The sequence below is a fragment of the Antechinus flavipes genome, chromosome 4 (assembly GCF_016432865.1).
Source record: "Antechinus flavipes isolate AdamAnt ecotype Samford, QLD, Australia chromosome 4, AdamAnt_v2, whole genome shotgun sequence".
In the NCBI taxonomy this organism is placed as follows: Eukaryota; Metazoa; Chordata; class Mammalia; order Dasyuromorphia; family Dasyuridae; genus Antechinus; species Antechinus flavipes.
The window spans coordinates 452,989,890-453,013,299 of record NC_067401.1 but is presented as its reverse complement, the minus strand read 5'-3'; the positions used below and the strand labels follow the sequence as shown (position 1 = coordinate 453,013,299).

The window sequence follows — 23,410 nt, the reverse complement described above, 5'->3', positions numbered from 1 at the left end:
GTTAGAATTTCTCTAAGTGATTGTGATGGTGCTTCTGAAAACTTTCATTTATTAATGCTTGAAACTGCAGAAGATGGAACCACTTAGGCCATTATATTCTTTGATTTCAAAAACAGATAATGACTATAACTGGATGTGACTGATTACTTTCTCAGAGATAAATGAGGTAAGGGAAAGGGCAATGAAGACTTGAGGGTGGGCCATTGGTCATCTGCTCTCTCCAAAGGGATGCCAGAATTCTTTTAAAAGATTCTATCTCAGAATGTCTCTCCTCAACCAGCTTCTCTTTTCCAGCTTATGTGCTGCTGAACTCAATCAATCATCAACATTTATTAGTGTTTACTATATGTCAGGTACTGATCTCAGTGCTAATTCTGCTAGAGAAAGCCCAATGATCATGCTGCCTGAATCTCATGCCAGTCATTAATGGACTCTTAAGGGCTTCTCACCAAAATTTTTACTCTTCTTGATAACCATGAACTATTTCAATCTCTTCCTCCTCTTCCTTCTGATTTTCTTGCTTCGCCTCCTCCTTCCTCTTTCTCCTTCTCTTCCTTCTCTCACTCTTCCACACTTACATCTTCTGCTGCTTCTTTTGACATTGGTTTTATTTTTCCCAGGCAAGACCAATTGGCCCTTCCATATGCAGCCAGATATACCCCTGTCCCCCAGGGGTTGGTGCAAAACTTGGTGTGAACAATGCAACTCAAATCTCACAAAGTAAAGCATTTCTGCCAGCCTCAACTTCCCCAGTAGTGGAGCTGCAGGTGTATGCCAACACATTCCGTCCTTTCCTTCTACTTCTAAACACCTATCCCAACTTTCCCCCATTTTAACAACGAATCTCATCTTATTCTTCACCTGAAAAGATAAAACCATCTGTTCATAAATTCTCAATTATGTCACAATAATCAATAAATCACCAAGCACCTACTACACATCACATACCAGATACTGTGCTGGGTGCTAGGATACAAAATCAAATATGAAAGCCCTATCCCTTGAAAATACAAGTGGACAACACAAATATAATATATAGATAAAAATAATGGTAAGGTAATTTGTGGTGGGAGGAGAAAGCACTGACAGCTGTGAGGATAATGAAAGGTGAAGCTTTTTATTCTTAGCCTTTAAAAATTTCTCATACCAAGAGCATCCTACATTTTATTAAGTCTTTTATTTAGAATCTTTTATATGTTCGTTTGCAAAGTAAATTTTCTTTCATATAAGTTTGAAATAATTGTATTATTAATTATTTGAGTAAAATAAAGGATATGAACAATCATCATGTTTACATTCAATGAAATCTGACCCAAGAGTTTTGCCTGGCGATGACTTATTTTGAGTTTAGAGGCAAAATAAAAGCCCTTACCATTTCTTAATATTATTTCTAGATTATTCATATATGTAAACTAGTTTTGACTGTTTTAAATAAAATGTAAACTGATATAGAGGAAGATATTCAATTACATGAATCTGCTTCCCAGAAAATTCTTCAGGAAGCCAATTTCTCAGAACTACAACCACTCTTTATGATCTGATAAAGCACTTAAACTGCAGTTTTCACTTTAGGGACAAGACAATGTGGATATAGTTCACCAAGGAGGATAATAATGAATGATTATTGGGAAGACCTCCTTGAAAGGGACTTTTTCTTTTTATGAGAGCATGTCTTTAGTTTGGGCAACTACAGCAGGCCATGTGTTCCTGCACTTTCTTGCAATGTCTGAAGAGGGTGTTCAATTAGATTGAAGAGATGGAGGTGAAGAAGGAAAGCATTTCATGTGTGAAGAACAGTCCTTGTGAAGCAAAACTTCATGTTTAAAGTGTGGTGACATTTCTTAACATTTATAGGATAGCTTTCCAGCCTCCCAGCCCCATTACTATGAGTCTCATTAGAATATAGAGAAATGAGGCAAAGAGAACAATCAGAAAGAAGATGGTTGTGTTAGTAATTCAGGAGAGAGTTGATAACAACCTAAAATAAGAGCAGCAGTTGTGTGACTACAGAAAAGGGGATATTTAAATGATTCTATTTGCATTCCATGTGTATATGTGCCTAGATATACACGTAAATGTAGGCAAGTATGTGTATGTCTACATGCATGTGGATATATATTGTTTTTGTGCTGTCTCTCCATTACACTGTGAGCCCCTTGTCAGCAGGAACCATATTTCTGCCTTTTTTGCATGGTTTTCCAAATGACCCAGCATCCTTTGTCAGTATTGCTGTGCATAGTAGTCTTAATTATCAACAAATATTTATTAAACGCCTACTCTGTGCCAGCACTTGAAATAAAAATATGAATATAATGAATAATCTCTATCCTAAGGAGAAATAGCGGATGTTCAATAAATTAGGCACAAACTAGACAATAATCATTTTTTTTTAAAAAATCAGATTTCAAAGTTCCAAGCAAGCCAAAACACACTGTATTATTCATCATGACATTTCACAGAGTGAGTAGCAAACACCAGTCTCAGCTTCTTTTACCAAACTCTTCTCATTAGTTGTTGTGATAAAAGTAAAGCAGAAAATAGGAGCTGCAATGTAACAAAGAGTGACACATTTTTCATTTGAAGTTACTTCTAACCCTTTCTGAATCACTCCTTTCTATATCCTAAGAGGTGGATAGCAAATTTCCTATCTTTTATAATTTTAAATCCAAACTGTTGAGCTGCATCTGGGGGGTTCGAATAACACAATTTATAACCTGGATGATTTAGGAAAGAATCAGAAGAAAGAAAATGCTATGGAATTCATTTTTTTTAAAGTCATCATATTTTATAAATGGAAATATCACTAGGACAGATAATTGCTTCAAGATTCAAGCAAAGTTTCGTTGATAGACTATATTATGCTTTAGTTCTGGTTTTATCTAGGACAAAGCAAAAGTAGTTATGCTGTTGCTATTATATAATTTACAGTTTAATCATCATTTCTAGAGTTGGAATGGAATCCAGAGCTCATCCAGTTTGATCAATTCCCAAAGCACGATTCCATCTTTAAGTGGCCGATTAAATGGCTTCATTGTAAGATTTCCAGAGAAACGGGATTTACTACCCCCAGGTATCATCCTATCTAATTCATGGACAAAATATACACACAAATACATCCACACATACATCTGAGACAAGTGGAGAAAATGCCCAGATTGTTCATTAAACAATGATGATATGTAATAAGTCTAATCCTGTTCTAAAGGACAACAAATAAAACATTTGAAAAAAGTGATCATCCCCCTTCCTCCATAATAAGCCTTCTCTTTTACAGAATATTTTCTCTTTTTTCAGTTGATCTTTATACGATGAAGCAGCAAATACAAAGGAAAAATAGTAGACTCACAGGTTCTGGGTTTAGTCCATTTTATTTTGGTATTGTTAGCATGACTTTACGCAAGTCAAATTCTTAGCCTTGGTTTCCTCAGTGATTGAACTAAAATGACCTCTGAGAGTCCTTTCCAACTTAAAATCTATTATCTAGGATTTTAATGTTCTTCACTATCTAGAACATCTTATTACGTAGGGTGGAAAGGGCCAACTTCATCATTGAAAGAAGACATTAACAAATGACACCTTCAATAGCACCCTTGTCTCATTCAATGACACTGTCCAGCAGTCTATCAATGGGAAACTAAATTTGAGTTAAATAATTCAGGAAGATGGAGGATCAAGTGAAAACAAGAGAAAATGAGGGGTAAAGTAACAAAAACACCAGGAGGAAAACAAAGAGAAGCAGAAGCCTGAGAAATAAGGAAATATATGTCCAGCATAAATGCTCTTGGTCTCTCTTTGGAATGGATTTTGTTTGTTGTTGATAGTTTCATGCTTTCTTGTTGCAGGGAAACTGTCTTCTCCATGAAAGGAACAGTAAATCTCTGTTTCCTCCCCAGAGTCTGTTCGCTAGAACATTCGTCCTTCTTTCACCTTTTCCTTTGACTGAGTATTTTATTTCTAGCCAATGTGTGTTCAGTGTTTGGTTGCCCACAAACACACATGCTTCCTACAGGCCCTTGGACCTACTCCATTGGCTATGAATAATGAGGAAGATAGCAGCTCCCTTCATCACCCATGTGCTGGGGCATGACAAGAACCTCCAAGCACATGCTTTAATAGGGGCTTCCTCTATTCTCAGACCCTAAAGCTGAATGGTTCCATTAAAGGGCTTCATTCAACTAGTGAGATGCTAGAGGGCAAGGATCCTGCTTTTGCCTACGAACCCTCAATGCTCAGTTAGCAGAGTGTGTGGAACAAACGTAGGCCCTTAGCAAACTTGTTGATGCCTAACTTTATATAAGCAGAAACTACAAACAGCAAGGATTCCTCCTGTAGGACATCTCTCCCCCACCCCTTGCCTTCCATCTTCTCCAAGTAGATCTTGTTATGTGTGGTCTTCTCTCTTACAAGGTGAGTTGTTGAGGGTCGGAATAATGCATTTGCTTTCGTCCCATCACCAGAACTTACCATAACACTGGACACATCATGCTTAATAATTGTTGATTATTGTTGTTTGTTGGTGTTTGTCCTTCTTTCTCGAAGAGGATCACGGTGTCAGGGAAATGATGTCATGATGTGCAAATAAATAGTATTGAAGTGAGGGAGGGCTGCGCCAGGTCACCTGCCTCATTTTTCCTTTTGGAACCATCTGGGTCCAGTAGCTAGGATGGCTGGAGATAGTCCTGGATGCAATGGGAGACTGTAAGGTCTTCAACAGGTCTTAGTTTGACTGAAGCTGCACCCATTCAGTGATTAAGACTGGGGAGCCATTGAGGCAAGAATCTCTTCTTTCAGTGGAATGGGTCAGGCCTCAGAATTTCAAAGTCTCCTAAATCTTACCCTGTTCCAACCATTTCTTTTTCTCTACTTTCTATTCTTCCCACTTTTCCTCTTTGCCTCCCTCCCCTGCACACACAAAAGGATTATGAACATGGATGAGGAACTCAAATAGGACTTAGAGATGAAAGGCTTTTTTATGCCTGACCAACAGTTCTAGAGTGGAAAAGCCACAGAGCTCTGAAAACCAAAAGGGCAGAGTGAAATTGTGAAATATCCAACACAAGTATTCAATCAAACCTCAAATTATATATGCAGGAAGAGGTGACTATGGAAAACAGATTCCAGAAGGAACAGACATTGAAAAACTTGTGTTACACAAGTTTCTTGAAGAAGAGTTTCTGAAACTCTTCTTTCTTGGTGCCACCCCCATCTGATGACTACTTTATGCTTCCTGTGCTGGGCATTCTGACCATGTCAGTCTCCTAGCTCATGAAACTCCAATAGCTGCTAAAACCTCCAAGATCAAACGGATTGTCACCTGTCATTCTAGAGCCTTTAGAATTTTGTTTCTCTTCTCCCTTTCTAATCTCTTACCTTTTACTCTCTATTCCCCATCTCCATATATTCTGGAATTTCATGACTCCTTTCTATTCCTCCCACCCAATATCCAGGCTCCAGCAATTTGCTTTTGTTATTCCTATATTTGAAATATTTTTCTTTCTCTTTTTTACTTCCTGGCTTCTCTCAAATTGCAGCTAAAAATCTATCATTGACAAGAAGTCTTTACTGATCTATATTGATTAGATTGTATATATCTTGGTTTTACATATTTGCTCTCATAGCTTTTCCTAAGTGATCAGGATGTTCAGATCTGGGGATTCAAGTGAAAACATGAAATCGCTGCTATTCTCAAGGACTTCACCTTATGACAGAAAAACTGTGGGGACTGGAGTCCAGGTAATGAAGAGATAGTGAACTTATATTCTTTTAACAGAAAACAATATTAACATTTATTTGATTAATTAAGGCAGTACAAGAAGTGGAAAGAGGGAGAAATGGAGTGAATAGAAGAAGAAGGCAAGTAACAAAATGACCAGATGGATGGCGCTGGAGTGTATGAAGCCTCATCTTGTTGGTGATCTGAGGGCAATTGCCTAGAGACAGCTACTTGGTTATGTTTTCATTGACTCAACAATCAAGGTAGGCCAGCCCAACTCACACAAAATTGGAAATGCTGGTCATGGTCAGTGTATTACTGAGCATTTCAAGAAGTTCAAAGAAAATCTACATATGGTATAGCTATGAACTCAGGGAAATTTGATCAAGATTCATGGTAGCGATTTCAAACGAAATATTGATTCTAGGAGCATGAAAGACTTCAAGGAGAATGACCAGAAGTGGAAGAGAAGATTCTTAAAGAAAATAACTGCTGCTTAAATGGTTCTATGGTGATTGTAAATTTGGTAAAAGTCCAGTTCAAAAGACAGAAATTGAGACATCATTGAAGAAATATCAAAAATTTAAATTAAAATTTAAAAATCTATTGTCCTGAAAGAAGAGTGTTAAAGGCTAAAATTCACCAAAGAGGTAAAGCTGACCAAAAAATGCTATGGAAACCCAAAAGACATTGAAAATTATTTGAGTCACACCACAGAAGAGATGTGCTCAGTGTTTGGATTAGTGAGATTCTTTGAAGAGTTCAGATATAATGCTGAACTCTTCAAGTCTTCTTGGTTCTCCTTTTTCTTTATCAAGAATGTTAATTTTCAGCCTGAAAAGGTTTCTGCCAAAAAAAAAAAATGAAATGGCTAATACAAGATGAAACTGAAACTGAGCAATGATAAAAACATTTCCAGCTCCCTTCATTGCTTTCAAGTAATCTGGTCAGAAGAAATAGATTTAAAAGTTTGAGGTGGGTGAGCATCATACACAGAAGGAAAAACAAGCAAACAGAATCTTTGTAGAGAGTAATTAAATTACTCCTGGAATTGATCTTGGGGTAACAACAGAGAGCAGAAATGTTGCAGGTCTGGATATCATTTAATATTATAATATAAAAAGAGAGCTGAGGAATCTATCAATATATAACTTGGGGCCATAGACAAAAGATCTAGTATCCTTTTCACAACAAGTTTCAACAAGCTAACATCTGGATTTGGTGACAGGATTGTTAGAAAGGGACATTTTAGCAAATTTGGAATTCAGGGAAGCATTTGAAGTTATTTCCTAATAGCCAAGTGAACAACGTAAAGAAAAATTGGATTAGTGAACAAAGTTCTGATTTTACTGATATGGTAGGAACTTCCAGTGAGAAAACACTTTCTAAAAACACAGGTATGTATCTTCTCTTCAACTTATAGTCTTAGTATGTTGATTGGAGCATAAAAGAGTTAAATCAGACATTCATTGTGGACCATGGGTAAGTTTTAGATCTCAGTCTCCCTATCCGGGGTGCCAATTCTCTATCTATAATGCCATGTTTCCTTTATAGTGTCACGGTTCAAAGTCTCTGGGTAAGTAAGCACCAAGTCACAGCAAAGCTTTGCACTTTACTCAGCAACTGACATCTCATTTTATTTTTAGCCTTATCATTTTGACTCATTTATTTGATTAATTTGATTGAAATAATTTACCAGATTGGAATCTGATTTGTAGGGAGAGTTCATTGTTGACTCATCATTAACCAGAAAAGAAATTACTAGTTACACATTCCAGGCCTGTTCTTGAACATACTGTTTGAATTTTTACCAATGTATGGATAAATCAATGAAAGACATGATTATTCAATCTATGGAGAGCATAAAGTTGAAAGCAATGAATAATGCCTTGGATAAGAGAGCTATCATTAAACAATAAACTGGGAAAACATTTTTATAGTCAAAGGTTCTAACAAAGGCCTCATTTCCAAAATATAGAGAGAATTGACTCTAATTTATAAGAAATCAAGCCATTCTCCAATTGATAAATGGCCAAAGGATATGAACAAGTTTCAGATGAAGAAATTGAAACTATTTCTACTCATATGAAAAGGTGTTTCAAATCACTATTGATCAGTGAAATGCAAATTAAGACAACTCTGAGACACCACTATATACCTCTTAGATTGGCTAGGAGGACAGGAAAAGATAATGCTGAATGTTGGAGGGGATGTGGGAAAACTGGGACATTGATACACTGTTAGTGGAATTGTGAATACATCCAACCATTCTGGAGAGCAATTTGGAACTATGCTCAAAAAGTTATCAAACTGTGCATACCCTTTGATCCAGCAGTGTTTCTACTGGACTTATATCCCAAAGAGATCTTAAAGGATTGAAAGGGACCCACATGTACAAAAATGTTTGTGGGAGCCCTGTTTGTATTGGTCAGAAACTGGAAACTGAATGGATACCACTGAATAAATTGTGGTATATGAATGTTATGGAATATTATTGTTCTGTAAGAAATGACCAGCAGGAGAATTTCAGAAAAACCTGGAGAGACTTACATGAACTGATATTGAGTGAAATGAGCAGGGCCAGGAGATCATTATATACTTCAACAACAATACTATATGATGATCAATTCTGATTAATGTTGCTCTCTTCAACAATGAGATGAACCAAATCAGTTCCATTTATTCAATAATGAATAGAACCAGCTATACCCAGTGAAAGAATTCTGGGAAATGAGTGTGAACCACTACATAGCATTTGCAATCCCTCTGCTTTTGTCTGCCTACATTTTTGATTTCCTTCACAGATTAATTGTACATTATTTCAAAATCTGATTCTTCTTGTGCATCAAAATAACCGTATGGACATGTATACATACATTGTATTTAATATATACTTTAACATATTTAACATGTATTGGTCTACCTACCATCTGGGAGAGAGGATAGGGGGAAAAAGGGGAAAAATTAGAATGAAAGGTTTTGCAACTGTCAATGCTGAAAAATTACCCATGTCTTGTAAATAAAAAGCCATAATAAAAAAAATGAAAAAAAAAGAGAGCTACTATTCAAAAAAAATTGATGGGATGGTATAATGGAAAGAATTTGGTAAGATGAAATTGGGAAAAAGCATAATTGAAAGATTCTGTACTTTTAAAAAAGCATTTATACATGTATAGGATAAAGGCAATTTGGCAAGATAATTAATGGCCAAGTCTTGAATATTGAAAAGGATTCAAGCTCAATATGAGTTGACTAACAGTATATATTAGTGTTAAAAAAAATACATCATCCAGAAAAAAGATAGCTACTGATTCTATTCTATCCCAATTGACTTCTTCTAGGAAGTTGTGTTCCATTCTAGATATACTTAAGGAGAAAACAGACAAGCTGGAACCTGCTCAGGATAATGAGATGTTCTGAAGCCAAGTCATCTGAGGGTTCAGTGAAAGAATAAGGTGTATATAACCAAAGGAAGACATGACCTGCTTGACTTTGGCTTCAGTTAAGAAGGGAATCATAATGTATGTCTCCAAATATTTGAAGAATTGCCATTCTGAAAAGGTATCACATTCATTTTGCTTGACCCCAGAAGTTACAACTACCAAAAATTAATTAAAAGTTACAGGAAAGTAGATTGGGCTTTAATACGAGTCAAACAAGGAGAACTGTCCGCAAATGAAGACAATGAGCCCCTGTGGGAGATCATAAATTTATTATTAGTGTAGCTGTCCATGTAGAAACTGAATGAACTCTGATGAAGGTTCCTACAAAGAGGTTTAAGTCAAATCCAGGGATTGGAGTAGAGGGATAATAAGGTCTTTTTGTATTATAAGAATGATGGAGTCTAAAGTATAAATGAGGGGTTTTTGTTTGTTTTAGAATAAATAATGGAAGGAGAAAGATGGGAAGGAAGGAAGGAAAACATGGAAGTAGTTCAGATTTTAAGATCTTAGATGTCCCTATTACAAGACAAATGTGTTTGGGGCTGAGAAGAGAAGGAGCCTTTTATAAAATTTTTAGGGAAAATGATATCAAGATAAAAGGAGGTTTTTTTTTTGTTTTTCAGCCTCATTTTTGTTATATTTTGGTATAAATATTTTAAATTTTGGTAATACACTTTACCTTGGTACCATGATGAAAGAGAAAAGAGCTATTTTAGTACACAAACACAAACAGAATATGTCCATTTCTAAATACATTCTGTTCTTTAAGAACTCTTAAGTAATGCTTTTAGTAGACATAAGAAAATCAAAACAGAATTTTAGTGTTGAAAAGGACCTCGGCAGCCATCTAATCTAAGCCATACATAAAATCGCTACCATAACACAACCCAAGAAATGTTCATCTCACTGCCTCTCCTGGCAGCCCATCCTGATTTTGGAAACCTCCAATTGCTAGGAAGTGTTATTGTTGCTGTTGATATTGCAATAGTAATAGTAGTAGTAGTAGGTATTGCTGCTGCTGTATAGTAGTTGTTGTTGCTGCTGCTATAGTAGTAGTAGTAGTAGTAGCTGTTGTTGCTGTTGCTGATGTAGTACAAATAGCAGTAATAGCTGTTTTGTTATTGTTGCTGTTGTTGCTGTTGCTGCTGCTGCTGTGATAGTTGTAGTAATAGTAATAGTAGTAGTAGTCTCTGTTATTGCTGCTGCTGTAGTTATACTACCTGTTGCTGCTGCTGCTGCTGTAATAGTTGAGGTAGTAGTGATAGTAATAGTGTGGTGTTGCTGTTACTGTTGACGCTGCTGCTGTAGTAGTAGTGATAATGTTGCTGCTATTGTTACTACTATAGCAGCAGCAGTAGTAATAGTGGTAGTGCTGTGGCTGTTGTTGTTGTTGTTGCTGCTATAATAATAGTAATAGTGGTGGTGCTGTTGCTATTGTAGTAGTAGTAATAATGAAGCTGCTGTTACTGTTGCTGTTGCTACTGTAGTAATAGTAGTAGTTATATCGGTGGTACTGTTGTTGTTATTGCGGTTATTGATGATGCTGTTGCTCTTCCCATTGCTGCTATTCTGAATACATCTCTTACCTGGGCTGCTCCTGGTCCCACCCGCAGGACTCTCATCCTGACTGTGACACTTTCACCCCTGGTCTTCTCTCCCACAGGCTGACTACCACCAATTCTCTCAGGGCATCTTCACATGACATGGGCTCAAGGCTCCTTATTATCCTGGTGGTCCTGCACTGGACTCTTTAGTTTATTCAAGATGATAGCAGCTGGGGAGAAAGCACTATCGTGGATAGGGTGCCTGGCCTGGAATCAGGAACTCATCAACCATCCTGAGTTCAAATCTGGCTCCTGACACTTATTGGCTTTATGTCCCTGGCTATATCACCTTCCCTCTCTGCCTCAGTTTCTTCATGTGTTAAATGAGCTGGAGAAAGGACAAATCTTTGCCAAGAAAACACCAGGTGTGATCACACAGAGCGGAATAGACTCAAAGTGACAACAGCAGCAACAACCTCAGCTAAGGTCTGATACGGACAGAGTGCAGAGGGACTATTACTTCCTTCTTTAGTGGAAACTGTGCCTTTCTTAACCAAGCCCAAGTCTGCCTACTCAATTTCAGCAATCATACTCATCTTGAAGATCACTAAACCGCAGATCATTTTCAGGCAAGTGAATTTTCCTGTTAAAATCAGAGGATCGGGGATACTTTCTAATCTTTTCTTTGAGCTATAAACTTCATGAACCCCAAATCTAAGCTTCTGTCCAATTCTGCTGACCCATCCCTGGGTTTAATTGAAAATCTCTAAGTTTCAGTCATTGTCCTCTCAGTTTTCATCATTTCTACATAAACAGGCAGTTCCTCATTTTGAAAGAGGTCCAGGATAGAAATTTTCTTCCTTGTTCCTTTCCCTTTTTGAAGAATTGGTACATTAAAGTAAGCCAAGACTCTTCTGTTTTTAGTAAAATACCCAATGCTCTTTCATAGCATGGGGAATGATTAATGATTCCAGAAAGGAAAACTGAATACTTCCCTACTATTCATGTCAGGTTGAAATATGGCCACATCCCTACTCCTGAGGATGCCTCAGCAGGGAGTTGCCAACCACCACAACTGGCCTTTTAGATTTTGGCTTATCCCATTCTTCACACAATATGGAAGTACCCTTTCTACTCATACACCTCCTAGAATCCTCCAGGTACTTCCAGACTAGGCTCTAATGAGACCTTCTTCAGCTATCTTCTCCTGGTGCCCCAAGGTGTGAGGTGCTTTCCCCTCTATGGTTACCCTTATCTGTTTTGCATATGTCTTGAGTATATCTGTAAATGTATGAACTTTCTTCCTCATGAAAGTATAAGCCCCTTGAGACCAGAGACTACTTCACTTTTCCTCTGTAGCCCCAAATTTAAGCACATTTTCTTTTCTTTTATATTGTAGGCCTTTGATAAAACATTTGTCCATTAGTTGGCTGATTGATACATGGCATCTCTTTTTACAGCACTTGTAATTCCTCATTTATATTTCTCAGCAAAATGGCAAGGTGTCTACTTCCATTTTGTATCCCTCTTTTCTCCCCCTTAGAGAGTATGGGCAGGAGAGCTATCTTCACATATTCTAAGAGCTAGCATGTAATGAAAGATCAGAGCACAATCATCACTTTATGAAAGGTTCCTTAAAGAGAAATGAGTCCAATCCTCTCAATTTATTAATGAGGAAATTAAGTTCCGGACAGGTCTTCCTTTTACACCTAGCCTCAACCTCTAAAGGAATATCTTCCTACTCATATCCCAGCTACAAGTTTTTTATCTTTTCTCTTGCTTTTTTTCTTTCACTTTTTTTCTATCCTTCAACCTTCTGACAAAGGCTATAGTTCACTCTGAATCTCCTTTATTTTCCTTTCGAGCACTTCCATGTTTTCAAGGGGCACTTCATTCTCTTTGAAAATCTGGAGAGTAGCAAACATTCCCCCAGTTCTCTCACCTTCTGCTTTAATGGAGATCCTTATTTACATGTTTTTCTGTGTGCATCTATTACTTTTCAGTGTCAGAAATGTAAAGAGCCCACTTTACAAATTATTAGAAGATTCCCACTGGTTCCCCATACTTGTTGGAACCAAGCTCTTTAATTGTACTTTTCTCTGCTGATGGCTCTTATAATCAATATGGTGAGGTGCCTGCTTCCATTTTCTAACCCCCTTAAGCATTGAGGAGTATGGACAGGATAGCTATTTTCACATTTTCTAAGAGCTTGCATGTGAAAAAAGATCAGAGCACAATATCATTACTTTATAGAAGGTACCTTAAGGATAGATGAATCCAATCCTCTCAGTGCATTAATGAGGAAATTAAGTTCCAGACAGGTTTAGCAATTTGCTCAAAAATCATACAACTAAAAGGTGTTTGAGGCAGTATTTCAATGTGGATTTTTTTTATTCCAAGGGCTTCACCTTAGTACTATCTCACATTGTCTAGTCGGGGGGAGGGGGGAAGGGAGGGGGAGGAGAAGAAGGGGGGAGGAGAACAGGGTGTGGATTCAGCTTATTCCTTTAGACCTCATAAGTGAGAAGTAAAAATAAATTTAGAAAAATTGTAAAAATACAGAACTTCCTAGCCTACTTTTTCAATGAATTGTCCATCACTGGATGTAAAGGGCTGAAACTCTTGAGTTGATGCACTGAGGTTGGACAAATGAGCACTTAAGGCTAATTACCATGGGACAATACTCTATAAGCATGTGCTTGGAAAATGGCCCTTCCCACTATTCTGTGCTGGCTCAATAATTGATGTATACAGAGAATTGCAGGAGGGAATGAGGGGTGGAGTAAGATGAGCCAGAGTCATTTTTGGACAGGAGACAAAGAGGACAGGAGAGGTCATGGAGATCCTGCATCCATCCAATTCACTTCTATACCTAAAAACCAAGAATAAAGACCAAGGACTTTTGCTTATCCTGACTCTGGCTGATTCTAAGGCATCCAGGGTGCTAACTCGGTCTTCACATTTGGTACCCAATATGTGGACCAAAGACCCTAATTTCACTGAAGAAGTCCCTGGTAACCAGAAAATAGAGTGGGTATTTTAATAGACAAACAGAGAACTTACTTTGTTAAGGGCTAAACTAGTAACCTTTTCTAATTGAAATTGGGCAGATATTAGGAAAAGATTCTCCCCCAGTGCCATCCCCATCCCCACCCTGAGGGGGCACTATAGAAAGCATACTTAAGTTGATCAAGGGACAAGGCTTAATTATAACATGGGAGCAGATCGCTAGATTCTTGGGTACATTAGGACACACATTCCCTTGGTTCTTAAAAGAAGAAGATGTAGGGACAGATAATTGGAAACTAGTAGGAGATCAACTATGTGAATACTACAATGATAACGGTCCTGGTTCAATTTCCAAGGAAACATTCTATATATACAATATAATACAATTGGCCTTAAAGAATCCTGCAAGTTATAGAAAAAAGAAACATTTTAAGAACCACCTCCTGGATATTTGAAAGTGAAACAGGAGTTTTTACTCCTTTTATATAATTGAAAAAAATCCCCATCAATCTGTGGGGAAGAGATGTTTTACAGCAATTAGGGTTAAAAATGAGTACTTCAGTTTTTTAGGCAGGGATGCTATTGAAGGCCTGCCAACATTTTCACCTGTTCCTATATAATGGAAAACTGATACATCAGTGTGGATAGAACAGTCACCTTTAGGTAGCGATAAAATTCAGGGCTTATTAGATATAGTATAGGAGCAACTTGACCAAGGACACTTACAACCTTCTCTAAGTCCTTGGAATTCCACAGTGTTTGTTGTAAAAAAGAAATCTGGAAAATGGAGGATGTTGACTGATTTACGAAAAGTAAATGAACAGATGGAAACTATGGGAACTCTTCAGCCTGGACTTCCATCTCCCACTCAATTGCCTAGAGAATGGCCTCTTTGAGTTATAGACATTAAGGATTGTTTCTATTCTATCCCTCTAGATAATAAGCATTAACTTAGCTGAGACTTATAAAAGATATGAATGGACAGTTTTGCCACAGGGAATGAAAAACAGCCCCACTATGTGTCAAATGTATGTTGCTGCTGCTCTTGCTCCAGTAAGAAAAGCATTTCCAAAAGTTATGCTATTACATTATATGGATGATATATTGGGATGTGCACCTGAGCAACAAATGCTAGAAGCATGTCTACAAAAGACCATAGAAACACTAAGAAACTACAAATTGCATATAGCTCCAGAAAAAATTCAAAGACATGCTCCTTTTCAATATTTAGGATATGAAGTATACCCTAAGGTGCTTACAGTACAAAAACTGTCCTTAAGAACAGAGAAACTAAACACCTTAAATGACTTTCAGAAACTGATAGGAGATATCCAATGGATGTGTCCAATGTTAGGCTTGACTACCTATCAATTACAACCATTATGTGACATTTTAAGGGGAGACAGTGCTTTAAGCTCACCACATCAACTTACAAAAGAAGCTCAAGAGGCTTTGAGAGAAGTTGAACTGGCTTTATCCAATGTGGTTGAAAGAGTCACTCAAAAACTCTTGGAAATATCAGTTTTTGCTACACAAGAGGCATGTACAGCAGTCCTTCATCAAGGAGACAGTGTGATAGAGTGGGTGAACCTCCCGGCAAAACTAGAGCAAAGCCTTACTCCTTACCCAGTGCTTGTGGCTAGAATTTTATTAAAGGCCATTAAGCGAGCAGTATAATTATCTGGGATAAGACTCGACAAGATATACACCTTTTATAGTAATACACGAGTTAATGTGTGCTGTGAAATTATCCCAGAGTGGCAAAGTTTATTTGCCACGGCTCCAAATTTTACACACAGGTCTCCATTAAAAATAACCAGACTATTACATAATTGGAGATGGATTCTTGAAGAAAGGGTTTCTAAAGTTCCTCTTAAAGGATCAACTATTTTTCCAGATGCGGCCAAACATAGTATTTGCACTGTATACTCTCGCAACTTAACTATAAAAAGAGTAGTCAGAACTCCTTTTCAGTCCACTCACCAGATTGTATGCAATCATTCTGGCTCTTATTTATTATCCAGGAGATATAAATAGAATATCTGATTCACCCTGTTCAGTAGGTGTGGTACAAAGAATTGCCACAGCCCAAATAAAATTTGTAGCCTCTAATATATATCAGCTGTTTAAGAAACTTCAAGAGCAAGTGAAAAAGCATCCAGGTAAGATTTATATCTTGCACGTCCACTCTCATAGAGAACTTTCAGATCCTATTTTTGATGGTAATTCAAAGGCAGATAGGCCAATGCTCCTTTATTTCAGGAAGCCCAAGAATCTCATTTTAAATATCATCAGGCTACTCGAGCTTTACATTTACAATTTGGAATAACAAGAGAGGAAGCTAGGAGCATAGTAAAAGCCTGTATAGCTTGCCTTCCTTTCCACGCTCCTATACTGCCTCCAGGGAAGAACCTTCGTGGTTTAAGACCCAATGAAATTTGGCAAATGGATGTGACCCATTATAAATCTTTTGGTCGTCTGTCTTTTATCCATGTTAGGGTAGACACTTTTTCAGGATTCACTTTTGCAATACCAGCAGTAAAAGAGATAAACAAGCACTTAAGGCTAATTGCCAATTTGACAATATTCTATAAGCATATGCTTGGAAAATGGCCCTTCCCATTATTCTGTGCTGGCTTGATAATTGGTGTATACAGAGAATTGTAGGAGGGACTAGGGGGTGGAGTAAGATTAGCCAGAGTCACTTTTGGGTGGAAGACGAAGAGGAGAGGTCGTGGAGATCCCGAGTCTATCCAATTCACTTCTACCCCTAAAGACCAAGAATAAAGACCAAGGACTTTTGCTTATCCTGATTCTATCTGATTCTAAGGTTATCTAGGATGCTAATTCAGTCTTCATAACTGGAGGACTTCAAAACAAAGCTGGTGACTTTTTGCAAATTGTATGACTTTGAGGTTAGTCAAAAAGTATTTATTTAGCACCCATTTTTGTACCAAACTATACTAACTGTCCAGGATACAAAAAAGAGGAAAAAACCAAGTCCTGCCCTCAAGGAGCTCACAATCTACTGAGGGAGACAATAAGCCAACAGATACACACAAAGGCTCTGTATACAAGATAAATAGAAAACCATAGAGGGACAAACAACAACAATTTGGACCTTGCTTTAAGAAAATCCCTTGGATGAATGGAGGATATATCGATGAGGAGGGAGACTTGAGGCAGACAGACCTACTGTATTAGGGTGCCAGAGATTACTGAGTATCTAGGGGTGGATTAAATTAGATGACTTCTAGATCACAGGCAGTGTGGCAGAGACCACCATGTATGGCTTAGTCAGAGGGATTTTTTGAATAGAGCTCTTTAAAAATGTGTCTATAAAATGAATAACTTGGGTTGGACAACCTTTAAGGTTGCTTCTCACTTTAGATTTTATGATCTTTTGATTTTAAGTCCCTTCTAATGATGAGATACTGTGGTTGCTGTTTGTAATCTCGCATTTTCATCTAGAGATTAGAAGGCTTTTTCATTACAGATGAATCTGATTGGGCCAAATCACTGCTAGCCAGTGAAGGAATAAAGATCATAGTCATGCTGCCATGAATGTCAGTGATCTAGAACATTGGTGGGATTGGGAATAAGCAGCACTTAGCGGGCAGCATGTATGAACCATGGGAAAGGACTGGGTTAGTTCATTCACTTAAGATGAATGGAATGATAACAGATGGTAGAGCAAAAGCAGAAATAGTGAACTCCAACAACCATTGCAAATCAAAGAAAAAAGTTTTTCATACTGGAAAGAACAAAACAAAAATGGTTGCTGAGGAACTGATGTACAGGCAAGAGAAGACATTTAACAAAGCTTTTTAATTGCCCAATTTGAGTTCAGTTCATCCAGATATGACAAATAACTGGGAAATTTTTCTGCCAAATATATTTAACATTATTGTTTTAAGATTCATTGTAAGCAAAAAAATTAACATAATTATGTTCTGGGGTTCTAAAGGAAACTTATCATTCATTTCTACTAGCACTGATTTTTCACAACATGCTGGAGGAATGGGACTTTTTGGAGCTTCTCCCCCTCTTCCACCAATTCCTGATCAGAGAAATAGGTGGAAGCACCTAAAGTCTCAGAGCCCCATAGCTGCCATTAAATGGAAAGATCCCTTCAAAAGAATCCAAGGCATCTAGGAAACACAAGGAGAAATTACAGGAAGGGAAGCTTGTGGAGTTGAAGATCAAATGAGAAAAGAAAATGAGACTTGGGAGCACTTTTAAAATCTAGAGCATACAAGTTCTTTTTGTGGTAGCAAAGAATTGGAAAATGAGTAGATACCCATCAATTGGGGAATGGCTGAACAAGTTGCAGTATATGAAGGTAATGAAATATTATTGCTCTGTTAAAAATGATGAACAAGCTGATTTTAGAAAGAAAAGATTTATATGAACTGATGCTGAGCAAAAGAAACAAAACCAGGAAAACACTGTACACAATAACTACAAGAATGTGGGATGACCAACTAAGAAAGACTTGGTTCTTCTCAGTGGTTCAATGATCCAAAGCAATCCCAACAGAGTGGACAGGAAATGTCACCTATATCCATAAAAAGACCTAAGGATACTGAATGTAAATCAACACATACAACGTTCATTTTTTTTTGTTTTTTTTAAATCTCTCCCATGTTTTTTTTTCCCTTTGTTCTGATTTTTCTCTCCCAAAATGATGCATAAAGTAATGTGTGTTAAAAATAAATTTACTAGAAGAAAAAAATCTAAAGCATACAAATAAGAAGTTATTAATAGTTCTATTAGTATTATCAATATTGTTCATATCAGATTTTTCTCATTTAGGGGAAGGAGAAAGGTATGAACAAGCATGTACTTAGTAACTATGAGCAGGGCAGATAGATGATTCAGTGGGTATAATGTTCAGCCTGGAATCAAAACCTCCTATTTGCCTCAGGTCCTCATCTGTAAAATGGTGCCATATGGAAAAAGAAACGCAGACCAAATCAGTTCAGTATCTTTTGTCTGGAAATCCCCATGGCTTTTTCTTGTAGAATCAGATGTGACTAAAGTACTGAACAACGTGTCCAACCCTGCACTAAGCTATTTACAAATACTGATTCATTGAATTCTCAGAGCAATCCTTGGAGAGAGAAACTCTTCTGATCCCCATTTCACAGATGAATAAAAGAAGGCAGCCAGAGGTGAAATGACAAGGTTTGAGGCTGGGTGTGACCAGGGACGTCTCCCTGATCCCCAGCTCAGTGTTCCATGTGCTTCATCCTTGCTGCCTCTGTATGGAGGGAGTTTGGTAAAGGTATGGAGGGAGTTTGGTAAAGGTAATATTCAGAAAATCTCCCTCCTGCCATTTTTCTTAATTTGAATGTCCTGTGGGTCATCACCCAGGGGGATAAAATTACTAAATAATTAGCATTTTGGCCTGCCAGCTCATCATCAATTAACTTACTAAAAAGGTATTTGGGATGATATTGATAGGTGTAGAGAAGCCGTACCCACAAATCCCTCAGGCAACCTGTGTCCCTGCAGCCAGTGGAGCCAGAGTGCTCACACACTTCTCAGAATTGAAGCTACTTTTTGGATGTTGTTCCCTTACAAAATTGTAAGCACCAGGAGTGGAGAAATTTTTTTTTTCTTATCTAGATTGTGTGTTTTCTTAATAATAAACACTAACACACACCCACACGTATGTTAAAGTCTTTATGTATAATTTTATCTATATCTCTCTATAATACATGTACATATGTAGGTATGTGTGGATAGATAGACGACAAAGTTAAATCAGGCATTTAAATGGCGTAGTGGATCAAGCACAGGATTTGGAATCGGGAAGGCTTAAGTTCAAATCTTTCCTGGGATTCCATCTGTTTGTCTCTGTTCACCTCCATCAGCTTCAGTTTCCTCCATCATGAAACCAAACCAAGTGCCCTAAAAGATGTATGGCCAATTCCGCTCTCCTCTGCCATCAGCTCAAGTCTGCCTTGTTCTCTTTAGGGGGAAGGGTGCCTAACTCCCAGTGATGATGTGTTTGGGGAGAAAACAGCTCTGTATAAATGTAGCTATCAGTCATGAGCAATGCTTGGCCTGATTTTTAATGATTAAAGTGAAAGCAGGAACCGCCCTTTGCCTTTCTTTGTGTATCTAGAATTTAGTGTGTCTGGCACATAGTAGGTGCAAAATAAGTGCTTATTGACAAACAACTATAAATAGGTTTTGATTCTTTGAAAATTCTAGAATGGATCATTAGGCAACGATTCGGAACACTAAGAATTGTGCAACCCTAGGAACTGAAAGTGGTTCAGTAGAAATCAGCCAAACAAGACTACCTTTATTTTTTGACAGTGTTTACTATAATGATATGGGAAAAATGCTTTGAAAAAGTATACTTTAATCTTAATAAAACACTTGACAGTTTTTCAAAGTATTCTTATAGAATAGAATTGAGAGACGGGGATTGGAGGAGAGACGGCTGTGAGTTGTGTTTGGAATAGCCTAACTTCATCCAGAGAGTGTTGACTAAGGGACCGATCACAGCTGATATGGACATCTCTTTCGGAGTACCCATAACACCCTGTCAGTGTCCATGTTCTATTATACATATTTCATTTGATGGCTTCAATGAGGACATCGGTAGAATGCTGGGAGATTTGTGTAGCCAAGAGAACAGCTAATATGTTTAATGCCAGAAAAAAAAAATATTTCAAGAGTCTGCCCGAGAAGTCCAACCTAATAAGATAAAATTTGCTAAGGAATATAGATAAATGAATTCAAAAAGAATCTAATGGAAAAATATGGAAATGTGTGGAAAGAGTAAAGAAGTCCGTGCAAAAAAATAATAAGTCATGGGGTTTACTGGCAAGCATGCACCAAGTATTCAATGCCCACCTCCAATGTCTCAAATACTGCTCGTCTCACAGGAATCAGGGACAAAACAAAAGGCAATGTCATCTCACTTAAAAGAAAGGGAAGCATTTGTTCTATTGCACTCGGCCTTGTTCAGTGACATCTGAAGACTTGAGTTCAGATCTTGCTGTCATATTTAGAAGAAAAAGGGCGTGACAAAAATGATTACATGTAGGAGAAGGCAAAGACAGGAGGGACTCTCAAAACCACGCCATAGGCAATGGAGAAGAAAAAAATCACAGCAAGTGAAGTTCCTATCATCTAATAGCTCATTCATGGCCACATACAATTTGGATGAGTCTATTTTGTTTGAACCCATTGAAAGGAAATAGAAATAGTAGGCAGGATCTACGGTAGAATATATTTTGCAGTAACATAAGGAAGAAATTCATATAATCAAAGCTCTCTGAAAGCAATAATCTTGGCAATGAAAAAAAAAGAAATTCCAATTTTTTTTTACTTCTGTTTCTAAATATTCTTGATCCAATAACAACATTTAATGGCCAGCCTCTGAGCAAACCCAAAGGTCCAAGGGTCTCTTCTGCCTGTTCAGACCAGGCTCCCTTTAGGGGTCAGTTACCCCTTTTTCAGGCAGAAATCTACACATACATGTATGCACTCACTCCTATTTATACACACACACTCTCTTGTCTCTCACTCTATCTTTTCTTCATCTACTCTGATGAGTACTTTATTATCTGAACCACACAGAATGGCACTTAAATGAATGTTGTCTTAATTATTTCAAATGTGTACATCTTGTTTCCTCCGCTGATTAGAAGCTGCGTAAGGGAAAGGGCCAAGTCTTGAGTACCACAGTGCCTGAAAGTGTGATGTACACAACAGGCTCTCAATGCACAGTTGATTGGGTTGAGTGGGTCAGTAAATATGTCCTGTCTTGTAAATGAAACCTGACTGTGAAACTCCGATGTAATAGAAATATCACTTCTTCTCTAGGAGCATCAGTCACATTGAAAAGCCATAATTAACATTCAATATGAAGGCACAATAACCAACAGTATATTCATAAAACAGAGCCAAGTGACTAATCCTAAAGCACTTTTTCCTTTAATTCAGCTCACCATCACACTGATTAGAAGAGACTATGGAAGATAGAAGATGGCTGGCACATACACATTGGATGAGATGACAAGGGGCTAAGGAAGGCTAAAACCAAATGGACTGAGGAGCACTGAAGCCCAGTTTCACCCAAATGAAGAAAAACGTGGGTTTCTGGGAAATAAGCATCAGATTGACCAACGCCGTTGGGGATGATCAGTTTGAGTAGCTTGAGAAGTAACTTGACATGGCTGTGGCTGCAAAACAAAGCATGGATAGGATTCATATTTACAGACTGTCCAAAGAACTGCTCATTGTGCGTTAGTTTTTTAAGCTACTCAAATGAACAGCAACATAATTACCATGTTATTTTCTAATATGAAAGATAAAAAAGGTCAAATCCCATGACAATGAACAGTATTTGTTATAAAAGGTTCTATAATGAAAACAATCTCCCAAAGCTTCAAGTAATCTCACTGCTATTATGACCAAATCACTTGTTGAAAAATGAGTATTTTCTTTAAATGTATTGATCACTTGATATGGAATAGACATATCAAGAGATGGGAAGTTTGCAACATCTGTTAGTATGTCCTGCCTAGAGAGGATAGCATAGGAATGATTTGAAAAGAAATACATGGAAATCAATCTGGACCTCGGGGATTTTACATTGTAGCTAGAGAAATATAATATATCACGACATAAAAGATGTATTAGAGCCAATGCCGGTAAATCTGGATTCCCATCTGATCTGCGATAACCACAATCTGTGTCCTCGGGCACGTTAGATTCTGGTGGGCCGAGAGGGGAGATCAGCTTTCTCGTTAGTACAATGAGGGGGTTTTGACCAATGCTGACCACCAAGACTCGTAGAGGTTTAAATCCTATGAACATGAAACTCATGAACATTATGATACATCGGCATTGGTGAAAACTGCTGCAGGACTGAATGTAATTTCACTGGATGGAATGGTGGGGTTTGGCTAGAATCATCTAAAAATATATAGCAGAAGGGTCTTTAGAGCCAACTACTATCTCTGAGATGAGCACGGTCCTTTGTAGACAAAGGGCTGAAGCTGGAAATCAGTGGCAGCAGGTGGATTTGAATCTCATTTTCTAAACTTCCTAGGTAGATGACAGCTGTTGCTTAACTCTCAAACCTTCAGATTGTTCATCTGTAAAGTGGGAATCTAACTCCCTATAGCACAGTATCTGCTTAGAGAGCTGTGGTGAGGCTAAAGTGAAATACTGAATGGAAAAGTACTAGGTTAACCTTAAAGAGTATTGAGAACTGAAAATTCTTTTTAGAAGGACCTTGTGGTTCCTGCTGTACATTTCCCCACTCCCAGCAAGAAGCAACCAACAAATCAATGCCCTAAACATCTTAAAAACAGGAATGATTTATGTGAATGCATGAGTATAGAGGAAAATTGGAATGGACTTTATTTGTGACCACAAGTCTATTCTAAAGGTCAATCACCATTGAAACTTCCACTAAAGAAATATAAACAGATGTGTACTTCGGATGCCTGTAGCAGGGCTTTGCACAATGTAGGCCATTAATAAATGCTTATGCAATCAACTTCATCTAAAGATGGGCTCACGTACATTTCTCCCTAGAGAAACTCCCAGAAATAAACTCTTTTGCCATCCCACAAATTATTTGCAAATCATTCTGATGTCTCATAAGATTGCAGCAGGATTATAAAAACAGTTCAAAATTAGTACTGTGTGATCTAACTTATTTTATC

The 23,410-nt window shown here is 37.6% G+C and overlaps 1 protein-coding gene across 6 annotated transcripts in view; it reads right to left on the bottom strand.

Moving 5' to 3' along the window:
* Window positions 1-23,410, bottom strand: part of LRRIQ3 (leucine rich repeats and IQ motif containing 3) — a 225,410-nt gene that overhangs the window by 101,690 nt on the left and 100,310 nt on the right. The window contains exon 6 of one of the 6 annotated variants that reach the window (XM_051999422.1): window positions 21,647-21,916. The exons of the other annotated variants lie outside the window; for them this stretch is intronic. Within the exon in view, the coding sequence (XP_051855382.1) occupies window positions 21,848-21,916 (69 nt within the window). The 3' untranslated portion in view covers window positions 21,647-21,847. Of the gene's footprint in view, window positions 1-21,646; window positions 21,917-23,410 lie in introns of those variants that run through there. 6 annotated transcript variants of the gene reach the window in all.